The sequence below is a fragment of the Podarcis tiliguerta genome (assembly GCF_965153285.1).
Source record: "Podarcis tiliguerta genome assembly, chromosome: 6".
Taxonomy (NCBI): domain Eukaryota; kingdom Metazoa; phylum Chordata; class Lepidosauria; order Squamata; family Lacertidae; genus Podarcis; species Podarcis tiliguerta.
The window spans coordinates 54,635,989-54,654,771 of NC_139539.1; the positions used below are offsets into that span (position 1 = coordinate 54,635,989).

Here is an 18,783-nt window from a genome sequence, read left to right on the forward strand (position 1 = left end):
AACATCAGGATTTGAATGGTACCCCTTTTCATGATGCACATGCTTTATTGGTGATTTCATAGGCTCCCACTATTTCCACATGGATGGAATAAAACCCTGGTGATGTTCTAGACCAAAGTGGCTAACCTGGTGCCCTCCAGACATTGCTGGACTCGAACTCCTATCCGCCCCAACCTGCACCAATCAGGAATGCTGGTTGGTGTGTGCTGGTTGGGAGAGACATGCCTTACATCCAATCACCTCTGTTACAGGTCTCTTCCATTCCTTTGATTGTTGTCGTTACTTTTTAAAAGATACTGTGTTTAGATCTATTTATAAATCATTATTGATCTTGAACTTCATGAGCTAATAATAGTTCAGCTACTTATGTTTTGTTTGAAAACAACAAACTGGTTTTTTTTTACATTTATACTCCTAACCGTTACAGGAAGTGGCCAGTCAGCACCTAGCAGCAGTTTAACTTCTCCGAGCCATGCCAATATTTCTCCAAATACAGTTCCAGATTTCTCTTACTCCAGCAGTGAAGATGAATTTTATGATGCTGATGAATTCTATCAAAGCAGCTCATCCCCAAAGAGATGTTTGGAGTAAGTAATGGGAAGCCTACGAACACTGTTTTCCCTTGAGAACTGTCAAAGTCGGTACATACACTGACCACATTCCATGCATGTAGCAGAAATCGTTAGGACAGTGGGCAGTGCTCAGTGATGTCCTTCTGCTTGCACAACAGGACTTATGGTTTCTTACCTCACTCCTGCAGCTCCCTCTGCGCCTTCAAAATCTGTTCCACAGGATCCCCAGACCCTCCAGAGCAGATTTTAAGAGGGTGCAGGGGAGCAAGAAAGGAAAGATAAGCTTTATTGTACAAGTGGGCAACAGATCAAACTGTGTTGGATCTAACCCAAGATTTTTACTCCACTTTCTCACTTTCTTAAAAATACAAATTAAGAACAATTCCGATTTTAAAAAATCATACTGTGAATGAAGCAACTATAATGTGCCCACATTATGACCTGCGTGGATATGAAAATTGCACAAATTCTTATAGAAGCTAATGGAAATTGACGTTTTATTCATGAGCTGCTGTGTGGTGCACAGAGGTGTTCCTCATAGACCTCAGCCATCAACTAAGTAGTGAGTTGCCCTTAGCCATCTAGCCTTTAAACTCTGCTAAATCTGACCCACCATATACAGGCCTAATTTGGCCTGGCGGGTGTCCCAATTTGCTCAACAGTTCCTCCCACACCTGATGTCAAATGTAATGGCTGGCAAAAACAAAGCTGCAAAGGAACCAGTTGAGAGTCTTAAGAGTGCTCTTGGAAGGCAGAGTTTTGATTTGGTGCCCTTTAAATTTGGTGACAAATACAGGCTTCACTGGGATTGGTTCCACTTGGGAACTCCTGAGGGCGGTCCCTGCCAAAAGTAGGGGTTCCAATCAGCACAAAGTACAACTCCCACTGCAGGTATTTTCCTTGTAAGGAAAGAATTAGTGCACTTTGAGTGTGCTCCAGTTTTTTTCCTTTGTGGTTGGGCCACTGTGATGTCAGGCAGTTGACCTGCCTGTCAAAGTGACCAACAACATAGAGTAATGGCGGGTAAATTCTGATAATATATGTAAAGAACTTTTATTTATAAGTTAAGGAAGTGGAAGGCTGCTAACACAACAGAGGTTTCCTTTTCTACCCACTGCAACCACCTGTGTTCCCTGAAAAGCCTCTCTTGTGGGTCAGCAGACTCTTGGAGGCTTAAACTCTGGCTACAATCCTTAAATCTTTTAAAATGCGAAATGAAAGTGAACTATTGGCCTTCCTTTGATCTCTTTTCCATACCTTAAAGCTGCTCTTTATCTGCCCTGGAATTTACTGTTTATCAGCCATTCCCCAAGTGTGGGAGTTCTTCACATCCTTATCCTGTTTGTAAAGGTCTAAAATGCTTTGTATCTTCCTGTAGCTCTTCAGGGCCTGGGGCAATCCTAACTCGTAGCAGCACAGGAAGTAGTATGAAGCGCCCAGACACAACAGAGTCCCTCAATTCTTCCATGTCTAATGGGACAAATGATGCTGGTAAGAGAAGCTCACAAACCATCCGGGACCCCAACATCACTTTGCTACAAATTGCAGCATGTATAGATACTACAAAAGACTCCTTTTTCTTCTCTATGCTAAGCAGCGAGGATAAATCAATCTTTATCTGCATGCTTGCTTTCAATATCTGTGCTATTGTTAAGGCGGAAAAACAATGTTTGCCTATCTTGGCGTATTAGATAAGGTGTCGGGAACCTTCCCCCGCTTGGGCTGACAGTGGGGGGGCCCAGAGCCCTTGTTTTCTCTCCCTCTTTCTGCCGCCTTCTTCCTCATTTTCTCTCACACACATGAAATTAAGGTAAACAGGTTCCCCACCCCTTAATTAGATTTTGATTATTTGAATATTTTCTACTTCTTCCGTAAAGCATGTGTTGAATGCAGTTTATTATTACAGATCTGTTTGATCCCCACGACGATAGAGATGACGATAATGAAGGAGAGTCTGTGGAAGAACACAAGAGCGTTATCATGCATCTTTTGTCACAAGTTAGGTTAGGAATGGACTTAACCAAGGTAAGAGTCAAAAGGAGGTTCATGGAGTTTGAGCAGTTAGTGGCTTTAATTGCTTTGAGTGCAAGAGTATTCCGTCATCAAATAAATCAGTTTTGCATCTCCTCTATCCCAAATCCTAACTATGATTGTTGAATCTGCATGTGTTAAACCTGCACAAACTTGTTTGTAAGTAATCTCTTCAATGGCATAGATTGTTACATGCTCAAATTCAACACAGGGTGGCATCTAGTTGCTGCACTCTTACAATGATATTTGCACAAGATGTGCTGTCCACACTGCAGCCCAAAGCTCTCCCTCTCCTAAGGGCTCCTGACTTTAGGGGGAGCGTGCCATAGAACAGCCCTAGTGGCTTCAGCATTTAATGTTAGGCCTGTTTCAGTCTCATTGAAATTAATTTGACTGGAGCATTGAACTTGATTTCAAGGAGACTTAATCTTATGGTTTTTTATTGATCTCATTCACATGTGATAGTAAGTCGTAGTCTTAAAAAAACTCACAAGTAATAAGTAAAGAATTTTAATACAAAATTCAAAAATTACAAGGAGCAAGCCTTGGTTTCTGCTCATGGTGAGTGCTGTTTTTTTAGTAATGCTAAGCCAGTTACCTACTGCCCGATTGAGCAGCATGTTCATTATTTATTGCCTTTAAACTGAGATGAGTAGTGATTTCTCACATCTCCAAACACGTGAAATGAATAGAGTTTCCAATGTTGTTTCTGTTTTGGATTATCCCCCATGCTCAACGTTCTGGGCTGTTCTTTTAATAAACAATATTGGGCACATAATAGGTTCCTTCTTTTGCAATAGGCTGATCACAAACCAGAAGTATATTATGTCCCTCCTTTTAAAGTTTCTTGGATGTATTGTGTAAAATAATAATAATAATCCTGTACTGGAAAGCTTAGTGGAAAGGACCACCTGCTTTTTAACTAAGTGTTGGTACCAGAAGTAAGTGCTGACCCTTAGAAATGTCAAATTATGCTTAAGCAGTTTTGAGCAGCGTTAAGACTTAAGTGTTTTTTAGATAATCAAATGCTTAAGAGTCTTGTGTGTTTCTTCCCTCAGGTGGTTCTTCCAACTTTTATTTTGGAAAGAAGATCACTTTTAGAAATGTATGCAGACTTCTTTGCACATCCAGACTTATTTGTAAGGTATTCTCAATTTTGTTTTCATACAGCTTATATATCTGCAGTAGTGCAAGCTCCACTTCAGTGGATGCATTTTTGTCTAAGGACCATAATCTAATTTGAACATATACATGATTTGCTGCCTACTTGTTAGGCAGATCCAGCTGCCTCTAGCAATACAGTTGTACCTCGGGTTAAGTACTTAATTCGTTCTGGAGGTCTGTTCTTAACCTGAAACCGTTCTTAACCTGAAGCACCACTTTAGCTAATGGGGCCTCCTGCTGCCGCTGTGCTGCCGCTGCACGATTTCTGTTCTCATGCTGAAGCAAAGTTCTTAACCCGAGGTACTATTTCTGGGTTGGTTGGAGTCTGTAACCTGAAGCGTATGTAACCCGAGGTACCATTGTATTGGGACTGAAACTGGGCAGCTAGTTTTACATTGCTGGTAAAGCATTTTATCTTACAGGTAGGAATGGTTAGGTCTTTTATGTGTAGCTAAACCATCAGTTAGATTTTTTTCTCCTAGCTCGGTTTTAAACATCTTGAATAACTTTTTTTGTGGTTTCAATTTTTTAAAAAATATCTTTTGTTATCCTATTATGTCTTCTCTAGTATTAGTGACCAAAAAGATCCAAAGGACCGAATGGTTCAGGTGGTAAAGTGGTACCTCTCAGCTTTCCATGCAGGAAGAAAAGGGTCTGTTGCTAAAAAGCCTTACAATCCCATCCTGGGAGAAATATTCCGGTGTCACTGGGTGCTGCCAAGTGTGGAACAAGAAGAAACTACGGTTAGTAAAAATTACTTAACAGCTTGTTTACAAAATGCAACTTTTTTTAATCTCAGCCATTTCATAAGAGCTTTAACTCTCATTTCCATTTTGTTGAGAGGAAGGGACAGTTCACCATTTTTAAGTTCAAGGTGCCTTGAACAACCCAGAGCTTGAGAAATTTAATTTTTCTTATTCAGCGTCAGACCTCATTCTGTCTCATACTGTGCCATCTGTCTTCTGATCACTTTCTCAGGATATATTTCTAAGTAATTTGTTTAGCATTTAGCTCATGTATTTATTACAGTTATATTCCACGTTTCCTCCAGGCAGCTCTAGACTACATACATGTTTTTCCCCCTCCCATGTTATCCTCACAACCCTGTGAGATAGAATAGTGACTGGCCCGTGGTTACCCACTGAGCTTCATGGTTACATCATACTTTATTGACCTATGCGGCCTAGGACCCTCGTACCTACGGGACCGCCTCTCCTGGTATGCCCCACGGAGGACCTTAAGGTCCACAAATAACAACACTTTGGAGGTCCCAAGCTGCACAGTGGTTAGATTGGTCTCAACTAAGGCCAGGGCCTTTTCAGTACTGGCCCCGACTTGGTGGAACGCTCTGTCACAAGAGACTAGGGCCCTGTGGGACTTGACATCTTTCCGCAGGGCATGCAAGACGGAGCTGTTCCGCCTGGCCTTTGGTTTGGACTCAGTCTGATCCTTATGTTTTTGATTTATGGGCTACTATTAAAATGAGGCTGCATTTTAAATTGTATTTTAACCCGTATTTTAATAAACTGGTTCCCCCCCCCCCATTATGTTTTATTGTAATTTTATTGGTGATAGCCGCCCTGAGCCTGGCTCTGGCCCGGGAGGGCAGGGTATAAATAAAAATATATTTATTATTATTATTATTATTATTATTATTATTATTATTATTATTACTACTACTACTACTACTACTACTTTGGTGATAATGTGAGCTAGCTCTTACAATGGGTTTATTTTTCTTCCCTTCCATCTGGGACCACTTATTTGACTTGATCATCATCCTTGTCTAATACATGGGGGACTTGTAGATAGCATTGAGGGCCTTTCCAGACTAGTTTGCTTCACATTGTTCATTTTAGGGGAGAGCACGTTTTCTAAATGATACTTTATATGTGGGCAAATGCCATGACTTTTCCTAGTTGGTGCATCTAATCTGAGAGTAAATTTTGTGGAACAAAGTTTGTCCACCACTGAATGATGCCTTCTAATCATATGCAGACATTTCCCACACCACACATGGTATTTGACCTGGAATGCTCAGGCCCACCTCTCTTGTCATACACATAGATGCTGATTACATAGACCATATCCATGTGATGTCTACACATCATGCTGTAGTGCACTTCCTCCACTGTGCAAGTCATACTGTGTTCCCAGATTTATTTCGCAGTCTCTTCCTAGGCATACAAATCATGCACATCCTAGGTAATAGCATACATTGTGCCCTTGTGTATTTTACCCTTTATTCTGTGCATCCTTGGAAGATTTAGGTAGGGAACACATCTGAATACCTCGGTATACGTGTTAAAAAGACTGTATATCATGTAACATTGGAATACGTCTTTCTAGGAAACTCTGGCAGATGGACCACTTCCATGGGTTACTCAAAACAGTGTATCGTTTGTAGCGGAACAAGTTTCTCACCATCCTCCAAGTAAGTGAAGAAGCCTATTGCAGATTTTTAAAACCTCTGTTTTAATGCTGGTGTTTAGTCAGTGTTGGGCTTTGCTGCTGATTTTTTACTTGGGATGTAAATAATAAATATCAATTTGTGCTTTGCAGGTGTTTTAGCCTGAATTTATTGCTTTATCGTTTACCATTTCTTTCTGTCCTTAAGTTTCAGCATTTTATGCAGAATGCGCTAGCAAGAAAATACAGTTCAATGCCCACATCTGGACTAAGTCAAAGTTCCTGGGAATGTCTATTGGCGTTCATAATATAGGCCAAGGTATGTCACAGAAATGTGCATCTACTTCCTGGTTCTCTAAATTAATGTATTTATGAGAAAGTATTTGATTAATTATTTTTTCATGCTGGATAACATTTCTCATTGAAGGCTGGTAGCAATCACAGCAGTAGCCACAAACCAATACAGAATCCTTTGGGTCTTGCTTTTCATTATAAAAAAGGTCTCACTGTATACTGATTGCCTGCAGCAATGTTTGCAAAGGCTCCAGCCCATTCTGATGCCATGTATTTTTGGCTTTAAGTCCACAAGGCATCAACTGACCCAAGAGAACTGAAGTCACAATATGACTGGCATTAACTATGGGGCACATAATTCAGCATGTGTATTATCTGTAGAAGATCCCCATTTCCAGTTTTAAGGGGGAAGGGAACCACTTGGGCTGCAGGGATCAGAAAGTTGTCTGCCCAGACCTCATAGAGTGCAGCTGCTGCAATCGATAATACTGAATGTATGGCTGTTTATTTGTTGCACTGTCTTGTATGTTTGTTCTTAAAACATGGCAGCAGAGCAAAAAGTAATGGGGCAAACAGGAAATAGATTTATTGGACCTTTGGGGGGGGGAGAATTCAGAGAACAATGATTAAAGATTCAGATATGCTGCCATTTCTTTTCATTATGCTATCATAAATTAAGGACTACAGAGGTGGTGCGAGAGGGAACTGTGAAATGCCCAAAACATTTCAAGGGGCAGGAGCATAGGTTCTCTTTTCTGGTTCCATTGGCTTAGTTCTTCAACGGAAAATAACTTGCAGCCAAGATTTTCATGGCATTTTTATTCTTCTGTGGTCCTTTGTCATCTTATTTCATATGAAAATACTGTCTTATTCTCAAAATGCCCTCTTCTCTTGCAGGGTGTGTATCATGCCTAGATTATGACGAGCACTATATTCTAACATTCCCCAATGGTTACGGGAGGTAAGCGACTTCACACTGTTCGGCAATTTATTTTATGATAGCAAATGTTTCTTTTCCTAACTCTTTAAGGGCATCTTCTGTTACCTTGACAGATCTATTCTCACAGTGCCATGGATAGAGCTGGGAGGAGAATGCAACATTAGCTGCTCCAAGACAGGCTATAATGCTACCATAATCTTCCACACGAAACCTTTCTATGGTGGGAAAAAGCACAGAGTTACAGCAGAAATCTTGTAAGTATATTCAGGGGTTTTAAGCAACAAACTCATACTTCTGGTAGCAAGAGAATAAGACACAAGACAGGAAGTAGAGCTACTGGCAGCTTAAGCCAGTGCTTTGGACAGGTACTCATCTTGTTTTATAATTATGAATACTATTAGTAGTGATGGATCCTGTTTTTTATCTTTTCTTTTAGTTCTCCTAATGACAAGAAATCTTTCTGTTCAGTTGAAGGAGAATGGAATGGTGTCATGTATGCCAAACATGCAACTGGGGTAAATCATCCCTTTTTCTGTTTTGTTTTAATCAGTAGGCTAGACTAGTGGCACTCAAAGAAAATACTGATTATCCAAAGCATGTCATCTGAATTCCTTTTCCTGTTGCTAGTAAATTGGCTTCAGCCCAAAAACCTTTTAATGGATTTAACATCCCAGGGGGCCACCGAGTGAATTGTGCTTCTTGCAGATTGAGGCTCAGCATATTTGGGGGCTGATATTGATGCTAGACCATGGCAGCTGACGGCATCTCTGCTGTGAAATTTAATTGTGCCAGAGAAATTTTGCAAAACTTAATGATAAATAAAACCTAGATGGTGAATAAATTGAAAAATATAAACAATAATAATGCTATTCTTTCTTTAGGAGAATGTACTCTTTATAGATACCAAGAAAATGCCTATCATTAAGAAGAAAGTAAGAAAACTAGAAGATCAAGAAGAATTTGAATCCCGCTGGTAAGCATAACTCTTCTTCCTCCCTACTAAAACCCAGACCTTCATGTAAATAGAGGTTAGTGGCCTGTATCTTGCCAGCACAATGACTTCCCTCACGTGACACTCCTACTAGAATTAGCAGGGAGGGGAAGGTGGTGTGTTTGCGGACTCCTCCTTCCACCCAGGTCCCCTGAAAACAGGAGTGGGGCAGGGGACTGGTTACAGAGGAATCACCAAAATGCTTCTCCCTTCCTCCTGCAATAGCCTCTGCTGGATCTGTCTTTTCTGTAAATGGGATCCCTTATATTTGCAGAAGAGACTCTGGGTCTCATAAATCTAATTTGCTTGAAATTAAATATCAGTAACTTCACCTCTATATTTTGATAGAACAAGTGCATTGTTTAGCTGTATTATGTGAAAAAAAATCTACTTTCACATACTAGGAAATAAATCGTTTATTTATTGCATATAACGTGGATTATGAGCAGTAACATGGGATGAATGTCAGTCATCAAGGGTTTGAACCAAAATTGGCCATCTGCCTATTTATCTTCCTTCATGGATGATTTCCCCCTCATCTTAGTTTAAAATATTTCTCCTGAACCCACGATAAGAAATGAGTTTTGTATCATGATGTATAAATATTCTTATTTTTTTAGCTTATGGAAAGATGTAACTTACAACTTAAAGATCAGAGACATTGATTCAGCTACTGAAGCAAAGCATAGGCTTGAAGAAAGACAAAGAGCTGAAGCCAGAGCCAGAAAGGAGAAAGAGATTCCATGGGAGACACGGGTACGTTTTACTCAATAATCAGTACCTTTGTAAATCTCCCTGTAGAGAGCCAGTGTGGTGTAGTGGTTAAGAGCGGTAGTCACGTAATCTGGGGAACCGGGTTCACGTCTCTGCTCCTCCACATGCAGCTGCTGGGTGACCTTGGGCCAGTCACACTTCTTTGAAGTCTCTCAGCCCCACTCACCTCACAGAGTGTTTGTTGTGGGGGAGGAAGGGAAAGGAGATTGTTAGCTGCTTTGAGACTCCTGAAGGAGAGTGAAAGGCGGGATATCAAATCCAAACTCTTCTTCTTCTTCCCTGTTCCTCCTGTGACACTATTAATTGAGTACTCTTCTCTTCCAGCTATTCCATGAAGATGGCGAATGCTGGGTTTATGATGAACCACTACTCAAGCGACTTGCTGCCAGTAAATATTAAGTGGACCACCTGTATGAAGTTGAAGCCTTGGCTTAGTGGCGATAGTTGTAACTTTCACGTACTCTTCTTTTGGAGAGCCTGTCTCCTCCAGTTACAGTTCCTATCTCAGGGATACTGGATTCACTGATGCAGCGAACAATTAAAACAGGAAGAGCCTTGACTGTGTAGCAGTAATTTATATTGGCCTTTCCTGTCTGACCTCCCATGCTTCTAGAAGAATTAACCTGGGCTTGATCCCCATCATATATGTTTTAACCACTGCTGTAAAAGGTGCAATGGGGCATTTGATTCCAGTTACATATGATTCTGGCATCCTACAAATACATGACTTTATTTCATTAGAGCCAGTTAATTTGTGTAAATATGAGGATTCATTCTGCCAGTTTAGAAAATGCAAGATTCTAATCTACCAACTGGTATGTTTTGGGTTTTTTTAAGAAATCATTTTTTTGGCATTTCATTGTTTCCCCAAAATAACTTTGGTATTTTTAGAAACTAAAATGTAATTTTAGATTACCATTTGGTTCCTGCTGGTGCATCTATAATGCTTCATAAAATAGATTTTCAATTGTATGCATTGTTTTATTCCAGAGTAAACCTTTTCACAGCAAGAATGCTTTGAAAGAGCATTATATTCAAGTTAAACAATGCTAAGAATGTGTTTTGCTGTTAAACAGGGATATACTCTCATGCACTTGAAAACCCAGGGCAGTATGTGAGATACAAGCAAACCAAAGCAACCTCTTATATATAGGGTTGTCATCTGAAATATGAATACAAACACAATCTAAGTAACCAGGTTCTTCTGTTCAGCAGTGCTAGTAGTTCAGAAGATGGTTGGTCACAATTTGACCCAAGCACTTGTGTTGAAACCAATTTTACTGCATTCCTGTTTCTGCTAATTGCGTTGAACGCAGTCGGCTGGCTTTTACTGGCCTCTCTTTTTCCTTTCGTCTTCTAGACTGGTAGCTAGACTTGGCCAGAAACATTATATAGGCAATAATAGGCAAAACATAAATGCTCTGGTAGGGTGACCAACCTATCTAAGAACAGTTATGATTAAATAGCAAAAAAAAAAAAAAAAACCCTACTGGTTTTAATATGTGCTGTATCCAGAATCAAGGTAATCTGAGTGACTTGTGCTTTTACTCTGGTGCTGCAGCTGCCTAATACCCACTGTAGAATCACGATTGAAAACTCTTGTAGTACTGAGACAAATGTATATAGTCAGTGTTTCCCCAATGAGACAGTCTGTGAGTGCAACAGGCTGAGTTAGCTAGGTGAGATGCAGAAGAGCTGATTTGAGTAGGAAAGCTGGGTGAAGCAAGCTGATTAAGAGTTGTCATGGGTTGCTCTTCAATTCTGTGCAAAATCACTGCCTCATTTTATAGTCTTTGTATAATGGGGCATATGCAAGCTTGTGTTTTGGGTTTAGCAGATTCTCTGAGGTGGGGTGGAGCCAGACAACCCCTACTCTGCACTGAAAATAGGTGGGTTATTTGAGGCATCACTTCCTTCTGTCCGGTTGCTTACTGTTGTCTACTGAAGGATGGGGACTGACTAGGTAAGAAGGTGTACATTACTTTGCCTATAGAGCCTCTTCACCCCAGCTGAATGCACTGGTGTTGCTTGGGCATATAGAAGCTGCAGATAGGCTAGCCTGCCCTAGGCACCCTATCCCACCCATTCTCTCAGTACAGAATGGGCTGTCTTGAGTTCTCCTTTCCTCAAAAACTCAGTAGAACTGTCTGGCTTGTTTTGGTCTTTGTAAAGCTTTATATGACAAACTGTTACCCACAGGAGAATGCACATTTGAATGTGTCCCATTGCAGGTAATGAGTTTAGAAAATGATCTATGGGGCCTGAGCTGTATATATAGTTGTTTATATAGGGAGGGTCTTGTGAGCTGAAGTAGGCTGTCTTCCAAACTTGTTATCAAATTAACAGCACTGCATTTCCTTCAACAAGGGCTACACTTTCTAAAATTAAAGTTTATGCAAAGTTAAGGGGTTCTGCAGTCCATCTAACAGCCTGTACATAAAAAACCAGAACTTGAGATCTCATTAGTTTATTGCACATGGAATCTGAGCACTCATCCTGAATTCTCATGCAAATGGTTCTTACTTCCTTTTTTTTAAGGCCAAAGATGTTGTTACAGACAGGCAGATTTATTAACTAATCAACTACTCTCCAGAGAATCCTGTTAAATCACTTCTGTTCCCCAAACAAAACACAAAATGTCTTGGGGACTTGATACCCGATACTTCAACTTGACCCCATTTTATCTACGTAAATAGCACTCCAAACAAAAAGACCTAATACGTTAGATTGCTGGTGGGTCCAGCCCTTTATTTTGATGTAAGATTTTAATCTTCCTATATTTTACCCACTTCACCAAGAACACACTTGCTTATACCTTCTCTCTTCAAGGACATGCATGTAGCAGATTACTTAAGACAGTGGAAGGTATTATGCTACGTATTTTCCAGAAAGCATGATAGGTTGGATTCATTGTAGTAAAGCAGACTCCCCAAGCTGCTCAGTAGTGAAGTTGTACTACACGTTATAGCACTCCGAGATGAGTTATTTTAATATCTTATGGTATGGGAGAACATTGAGTGCGGATGTATACACTTTGATGTCCTTGATACAAGTGATATCGGTCAAAGACGAAGAGTCCAAAAACATTAGCTGAGGTATTTCATTGCATGAGGGACTGTGAACATTAGTGAGAGATGAAGCTTCTGTATCACCTTCATGTACTCCAAATCCAACCACCTGCAATTTCAAAATAGCAAAGTTACCAGCTGATAAATTTCACAACAAACAAAATGCAGCCTTACCTCCATAACTATGATTCACTTTCCTAAATTCACCCTAAACCAGGCATGGGTACCTGCATGATCTATGACTCCTTTAGTAACAGCTAAAATTCTACTCTGCTACAAGTGCTCTTTACTCAGCTGCTCTGCATATATACAATTCTACATCCAAGTTACTACAGAACCAGGATTGCAACGCTAAGCCTTTGAGTGAACCTTTTGGTTGCTTCTACTGTTTACTGGAAGCTCAAAAGCCTTGCACCTACTTGCCCACCCCCAACACCCCCACCAAAATACACAATCCATAAGTAAACAAGTATTGTGGGGGTAGATTGAATGCTTCTTTCTAGCCTTGCAGAAAAAGAGCTTCAACTACCTCTGCCCTGGTAACTGCAGAAACAACAAATATGTGCTCAGCCTCTAAGCCAGGGACTTCCAACACAGATTAGTTCTCGGCTGACCCTGACAAATACATTTTTAAAAGCATAAATACTCACATGTACACTAAGCACTTTCCTTCCTTTACCTCTGTGTGCTTGAAACCAGTCAACTAGTTCTGACTGTGAAAGAGATTTTAGAGCTTCAATCTGAAAAAGATGGAATAGTTTAAAATGATAACACCCTACTTAACATGCAACTACTGTACTGTATCTAAATTAGCTCAAAGCATCTGCCATTTTCTTTTATCCATGAACTCTGTACAGAATACAGCTGAACCTACCATCATTCTTCTCACTAACAGATAGTGAGGAATATATATATTTGCCAATTTACCCTCCCCCTGCAGCCTCCAAATGTACCCTCAAAATCAGTTCTAGAACATCAGAGGTACAGGGAGAACACTAAATTGGCAAAAACTCTTCCCCTTCCATCGAGCTCCTTGCAAAAAGGCGGACTTTGAATTAAATATAATAGCAGAAACATTCTGCTGGCTCATAGACCTTTGCAGTTCAAGGTCAATGCTGGGATACAATCCTGTAAATATTTAAAGGGGATGCCTCCTGAGTTGCTCTTCTCAGGACCGCTAACATTAGCTAAAAGAGTAGAAAAAGACAATAAATTGTGTGCCCATGCTCCCCGCATCAGTAGGAAAAAAGGGGTCTACATTAGCAACCGCCATACTCTTCACAAAGAGAAATTGTTGCTCTCCTCTAGATGGGCGGAGTATAAATAAATTATAAATTATTATTATTATTATTATTATTACAGAACAGATGGAGGGTAGGTTGTCCAGTCCTATTTAGCTTGTTAAACATGGCATGTTCAATGTCAGAGTAGCCCAGCCAGGGTAAATGTATGTTGTGGATTTATGAAGGGGTGTTTACTGAGACCTTTTGTGGACACACTGGCACCATAATGGCTATAATTCCAGTAGCATTAGATACATTTATTTGGAGTACTTTGGGATTCACCTTAGTCTAAAGAGATTTTAGAAACCTGAACCACGCAGGAATTCTGCTGTTAAAAATAAAGAAGTCACTTACTTCCCGGACTAGTCTGTCAAACAGATATTGCTGAGTCACTACTTCTGTCCAGTTTCTATCTACCTCCTCACCAAGATGAGAATCTTCACATTCTTTTAATTTAATGAGAGCTGTGACCTGGGGTAGAAAAGACAAGCCACGCTAATCACACACAGTCGCTGTTTCTACAAAAAATACTGAAGATGCCCCATTCACACTAATTCTTCTCTTGGCTAAATTTTGGCCACTTGCAGTACAGTTCTCAGCCTCTTTGAGAAGTTATTGAAAAGAAATATAAAAATAGTTTAAGTAAATGAGTGGAACATATGGACTAAACTATCTCCTTGCTGGTGCGTGTTCATAGCACCACCTTATGTTTCCAGCCATATATCTGTAAGGAATCAAATTATAGTATAGTAAGACAATTTTGAGAAGCTGGCCGATTAAGGTGTGTATTAAAATTTGCTGAGCACACTACAGCAAAAACAGTTACAATGTAAGGTGGCCTGGAGCTAGGTTTCCTTTTTTTAGTCCGTATGTCCTCTACTCACATCATCAAAAACATAGGCAGCAAGAGGACTCTTGCACACTTAGGCATTTTATGGCAGTGGAGTGCTCCACCAGACAAAGACTCCTCTTTGATTTCTGCAGATCACCAGCTGTGAAGTTTTCTGGTCCTCAGATAAGTAAAACAAACCTGAAACTATTACTGGCACATAGATGGATATACAGAAGGATATACCTGATCAAGCTGTCCTTTTATTAGTTTTCCAGAAATGTTTTCCAATAAAGAAGCATCTTATTAAACCCCTTACCTGTGTCTTGAATGCTTCTTCTGACATTTGTTTGAGTTTTTCTTCAAAGCATGAAAGAAATTCTTCTATCTTCTTATCCACTAGTTCAGAGCTGAAAGCAAGAACAATTTATATTCAAGCATCTATTCCTTGTGGCTGTTGCATTCAAGAGTTTAGTTCCACAAAACGGAAGTTGAATTCTACTAAAAGTATAAGCCTATTTTTGAGAAATAATAATAATAATAATAATATTTATACCCCGCCCATCTAGCTGGGCCTCCCCAGCCACTCTGGGCGGCTTCCAAAAAAATATTAAAATACTGTAATACATCAAACATTAAAAGCTTCCCTAAACAGGGCTGCCTTCAGATGTCTTCTAAAAGAAAACTGGAGCACTGCTCTAGAATTTTGCTTTTGCATGTTATCAGAATGTTAACTGTGAATACCAGTTGACCACAACAAATTCCCTTGTGGAAACCGCCATCTCAATTGGGAGTAGAGAGAAACTATTTCCTGCACCATGGGAAAATTGAGCTGCAATCCAGCATTCCAGGAAAGTTAACTCCTAGGTAAAATAAGATGGCAGCCTAAGTTCGCTTTACAAGGCTTAATTTTACATTATTAACCCTGTGACTGGTGGTGATTACCAGCGGAGGTTATAAAAGAGGAAAAGCTAGACAGGTTTACACTGTTGGAAGAGACCTAATCTAATCCTTAAAATAGTAGGACAGGGCTATCTGCAGTCCACATTCAATATCCTGCCACTACCATATGCATCCAAGCCTCAAGGCAGTGTAAGTCAGGGTTGGCACCTGTGTATAGATGTGGGCTGAACAGGTGGTCTGCTCACTATAATACATCCCCACTAGAGAGCTAAGATCAGCATGCCATAAGTTCTGCCCATAGCCTGGTGGAGCAGGATGAACCAGACACATACTCCTAGCACCAGCAGGGTCCCTATTTGAACCAGCTATGTGGAGTTAATTGGCATCCACTGGGCTTAAAAGTGCTGGCATTGGCAATCACTGGAGAAGGGCAACCGCATGCTGTTTCTGTCAGACTCCTATAACTGCAGGAAGACCCCGGACTGGGAAGAATGTAGAAACAAGGAGTCAAAGAGCAAGTATTTATTCCTCATTCTGCAGTCCATGATTTTAATATTTTTTTTGCTGATCCTTATTTATAAATTACAATACATTAAAGCAGCAGACAATCCATACTCAGTTAAACCAAGAGTAAGCATGTAGGTATGTAAGTTTACAGGAGTGAGGTGGATAGACCATTGTCCTGTCGGCACCAAAGGTGAGATGGATATCCTGCGGCTCTCCAGATGTTGTTGGACTACAGCTCCCAGCATCTCTGACCATGCTGGCTGGTAGTTAAAATCCAACACCATCTGAAAGGCTACAGGGTACCTATCGTTGGAGTAGAGAAGTACATGACACAGATACTGTAAACTACTCTCACAACAAAAACAAAGCCACAGTGCTGTGAAATACGATGTAAAGACATTTTCAAAACAGGTGTGTGGAGCAGAAGCAACAAATAAATGAGTAGCTCATGGCCATTTCTGTCCTGAGGCAGGCAGTTACACACAGAAAAAGGAAACTGTTATGATTAAAAAAGTGGCTGTTGCATAGGCAAGACAGAATAAAAAACTTTTTTACTTATTGCACTCCCCCCCCCCCCCAAATTGCATTATATTATTTTGTAGGATGAATACATTAGAATATGCAGGCCAGAGTTTGTATTTCCTGTTTTGAGAATGCTGTATCTAAAACGTCATGTCTGAAGAACTAATGAGCTTACAGGGCCTGATGAAAACAGTGAAATTAGTTTTAACAGAATGCGCAACTCACTTGTATTTGGTTGCCTGTGTTGCTACTGTAACAGAGAAACCAAGAATTCCAGATGTATTCCTGCAAGTTGGGTACACATGGTATCTAAAGCCCAAAGAGAAGACACATTCCGTAAGCATGATTCAAAACATCTTAAGCAAGTTTCATGTGAATGCTATAATAATGAGCTAAGAATGCTAACTTAAGATTCCTATCCTCAATGCTTCATCAGTACACATGCCACCTAAAAAATCTTCCAAGAAGGAAGACTGCAAAAAACCCTCAACATTTTAGTGTTGGCTTTTAATTTTGTTACTACAAATAAAAAGTAGAGAGGTGACATGAATATGCTATTGACTCTCAGGTCTCTCCATTCCATTGGAGTCAGGAGGGTCAACTTTTTCACCAAGGTATCTACCAATATCTCTTTCCTGGTCAGTCACTGCCAGTTCTATATGGACTTTTTTGGCCTCAATCTACATCATTTTTCACTTACAGAAACTGAACCAATTTTGCATTTTTTGAAGCTTATCCACCCAGTTTGGAAACTGCTCTCCCCTAATCCCAATACCCACTGTAAGAATGGTTCATCTGGTCTCTGATTCCTATACTGTACCCATTTACTGACCCATAAGAGAACCTGCCCTTTCATCACATGACTGCTAAAGCTTACTCAGGAGTCTTTGGTGTGGAACTTTATCAAAGGCTTCTTGAAAGTTACAGTACACATTGTCTATTGGATCACTCCCATCCTTCTTGACGCATCTCACTTCCAAAGGGCAGCTGAATGGAAACTTACCCCAGGGTCTGCTTTGTTCGCAGGAAGTCAAAACAAGGCTCTTCCATGTACATCTGAAACGAAGTATTTCAATCACAGCAAGATTTTTGCATTTTCCCTCCCAGATAAAAAGCAGTATTTAAGGCTCAGGGCAGATGAAACAAAATGAAGCAATGATTTCTATTTTTAAGCCACCTATTAGAACAGCTTATCACCCTAAGATACAAAATACTTGCCCCCCCCCCAAATTTGCACTATATCACTTGTGTCTAATCCCACCTGTGCTAGGAAAGTTTGTATCTTCACAAAACAGGAAGTGAACGCTCAGGTTGTAGGCTGTGTTCTGGAAATGCACATTGACTATGTAATGAACTGATTATTTGGGAAGACCCTTCAAAAAGGTCAACAAGGTGTGCTTCATGTAACAGGAAATGGCCTTATGATGTGCCAGACCATTAGGTCTAACTAGTTCAGCACTGTCTCTACTGCCTAGCAGATGATCTCTAGAGCCTGGGTGTCTCCCAGCCCTACCAACAGACACCAGGGATCAAACCAGAAGCTTTCTGCATGCCAAGCATGTACTCTATCACTGAGCCATTGTCCTTCCCTTGTATAACAACCAGTTCCCATATTAATCACCCTTTTGCCTCTCCATCCACACTCTGTACTATCCCTGCACAGTTTCAGCACAAACATCCCAAACATGGGCTTCTATGGTTTGATTTGCAACAACTATGCTGTCCAACTGAATTTACACTCAAGTTTTGTGATTTTTATAGTTGCACTTAGAAAGGTCAGATATTAACCTATTTCAGTTTTTAGAAAGCAATCCAAACTTACCACAAGCAATTCCATGAGAGAATATTCTCTTAAACTCCTAGCTCCAGACTAAAAGGGAACAATAACAAAGAATTCATTCACTATGAGGCTTGGGTTTTAAGTTATGCTATATGTTTATCTCCAAAGTGGGAAGAGATGCTAAAATTCTCTAAATCACCAAATACATGACAAATCGATAATAAAAGGCCCTATACTTCTCACCTATACCTCAGAACCAGGATGCAAGGGAAGGGAGTAAAGCATGCTAAACACAACTCATGGAAGCTCTGACTACACAGTTAGAAGTTTCTAGTTGCACTGTAAGGAGAGGATTACCAGTTTCCTGAAACAGCTATGAAATACAGCTGACTTCCAACTTAAACTGCCTAGGGTTACGTACCGGGGATAGCACATAAAGCCAAATTCCAAAAGTCAAAACACATCGGGATCAATGGCAGGTAGGATTGCCAAAGTGTTTTTTCCCAGACACCCACCCCATTTCAATTGTATTTTTTGCCAAGCACGTAAAGCTGCATGCACAAAAGCTAAATGTGAGTTAAGTTGTGAGTTACCCGTACGGAGAAATAGAAGACACAATAATGTTAATGTGTGGGCAGGGTGTCACCATGGCCCCCAACCTCTTGGGATTTCCAAAAAGTTGTAGGGCAATGGCAACGCTCAGCTAGAGACTACAG

At 40.3% G+C, this 18,783-nt stretch overlaps 2 protein-coding genes across 11 annotated transcripts in view; one reads left to right on the forward strand and one right to left on the reverse strand.

Moving 5' to 3' along the window:
* The window catches only part of OSBPL9 (oxysterol binding protein like 9), a 60,001-nt gene extending 49,854 nt beyond the window's left edge, over positions 1-10,147 (forward strand). For all 10 annotated transcript variants that reach the window (XM_083447917.1, XM_083447918.1, XM_083447915.1 and 7 more), the window contains 13 exons: positions 428-587; positions 1,951-2,063; positions 2,479-2,597; positions 3,662-3,747; positions 4,336-4,510; positions 6,117-6,201; positions 6,385-6,495; positions 7,368-7,431; positions 7,524-7,664; positions 7,847-7,925; positions 8,292-8,383; positions 9,022-9,157; positions 9,500-10,147. In XM_083447917.1, the coding sequence (XP_083304043.1) occupies positions 428-587; positions 1,951-2,063; positions 2,479-2,597; positions 3,662-3,747; positions 4,336-4,510; positions 6,117-6,201; positions 6,385-6,495; positions 7,368-7,431; positions 7,524-7,664; positions 7,847-7,925; positions 8,292-8,383; positions 9,022-9,157; positions 9,500-9,574 (1,436 nt within the window). In that variant the 3' untranslated portion in view covers positions 9,575-10,147. The remainder of the gene's footprint in view (positions 1-427; positions 588-1,950; positions 2,064-2,478; positions 2,598-3,661; positions 3,748-4,335; positions 4,511-6,116; positions 6,202-6,384; positions 6,496-7,367; positions 7,432-7,523; positions 7,665-7,846; positions 7,926-8,291; positions 8,384-9,021; positions 9,158-9,499) is intronic.
* Positions 10,148-11,626: 1,479 nt separating this feature from the next.
* The window catches only part of NRDC (nardilysin convertase), a 38,747-nt gene continuing 31,590 nt past the window's right edge, over positions 11,627-18,783 (reverse strand). The window contains exons 25-31 of the mRNA XM_083447907.1: positions 18,110-18,157; positions 17,291-17,343; positions 16,513-16,596; positions 14,675-14,765; positions 13,881-13,997; positions 12,894-12,983; positions 11,627-12,352 (exon numbers count right to left, since the gene is read on the reverse strand). Of these exons, the coding sequence (XP_083304033.1) occupies positions 12,158-12,352; positions 12,894-12,983; positions 13,881-13,997; positions 14,675-14,765; positions 16,513-16,596; positions 17,291-17,343; positions 18,110-18,157 (678 nt within the window). The 3' untranslated portion in view covers positions 11,627-12,157. The remainder of the gene's footprint in view (positions 12,353-12,893; positions 12,984-13,880; positions 13,998-14,674; positions 14,766-16,512; positions 16,597-17,290; positions 17,344-18,109; positions 18,158-18,783) is intronic.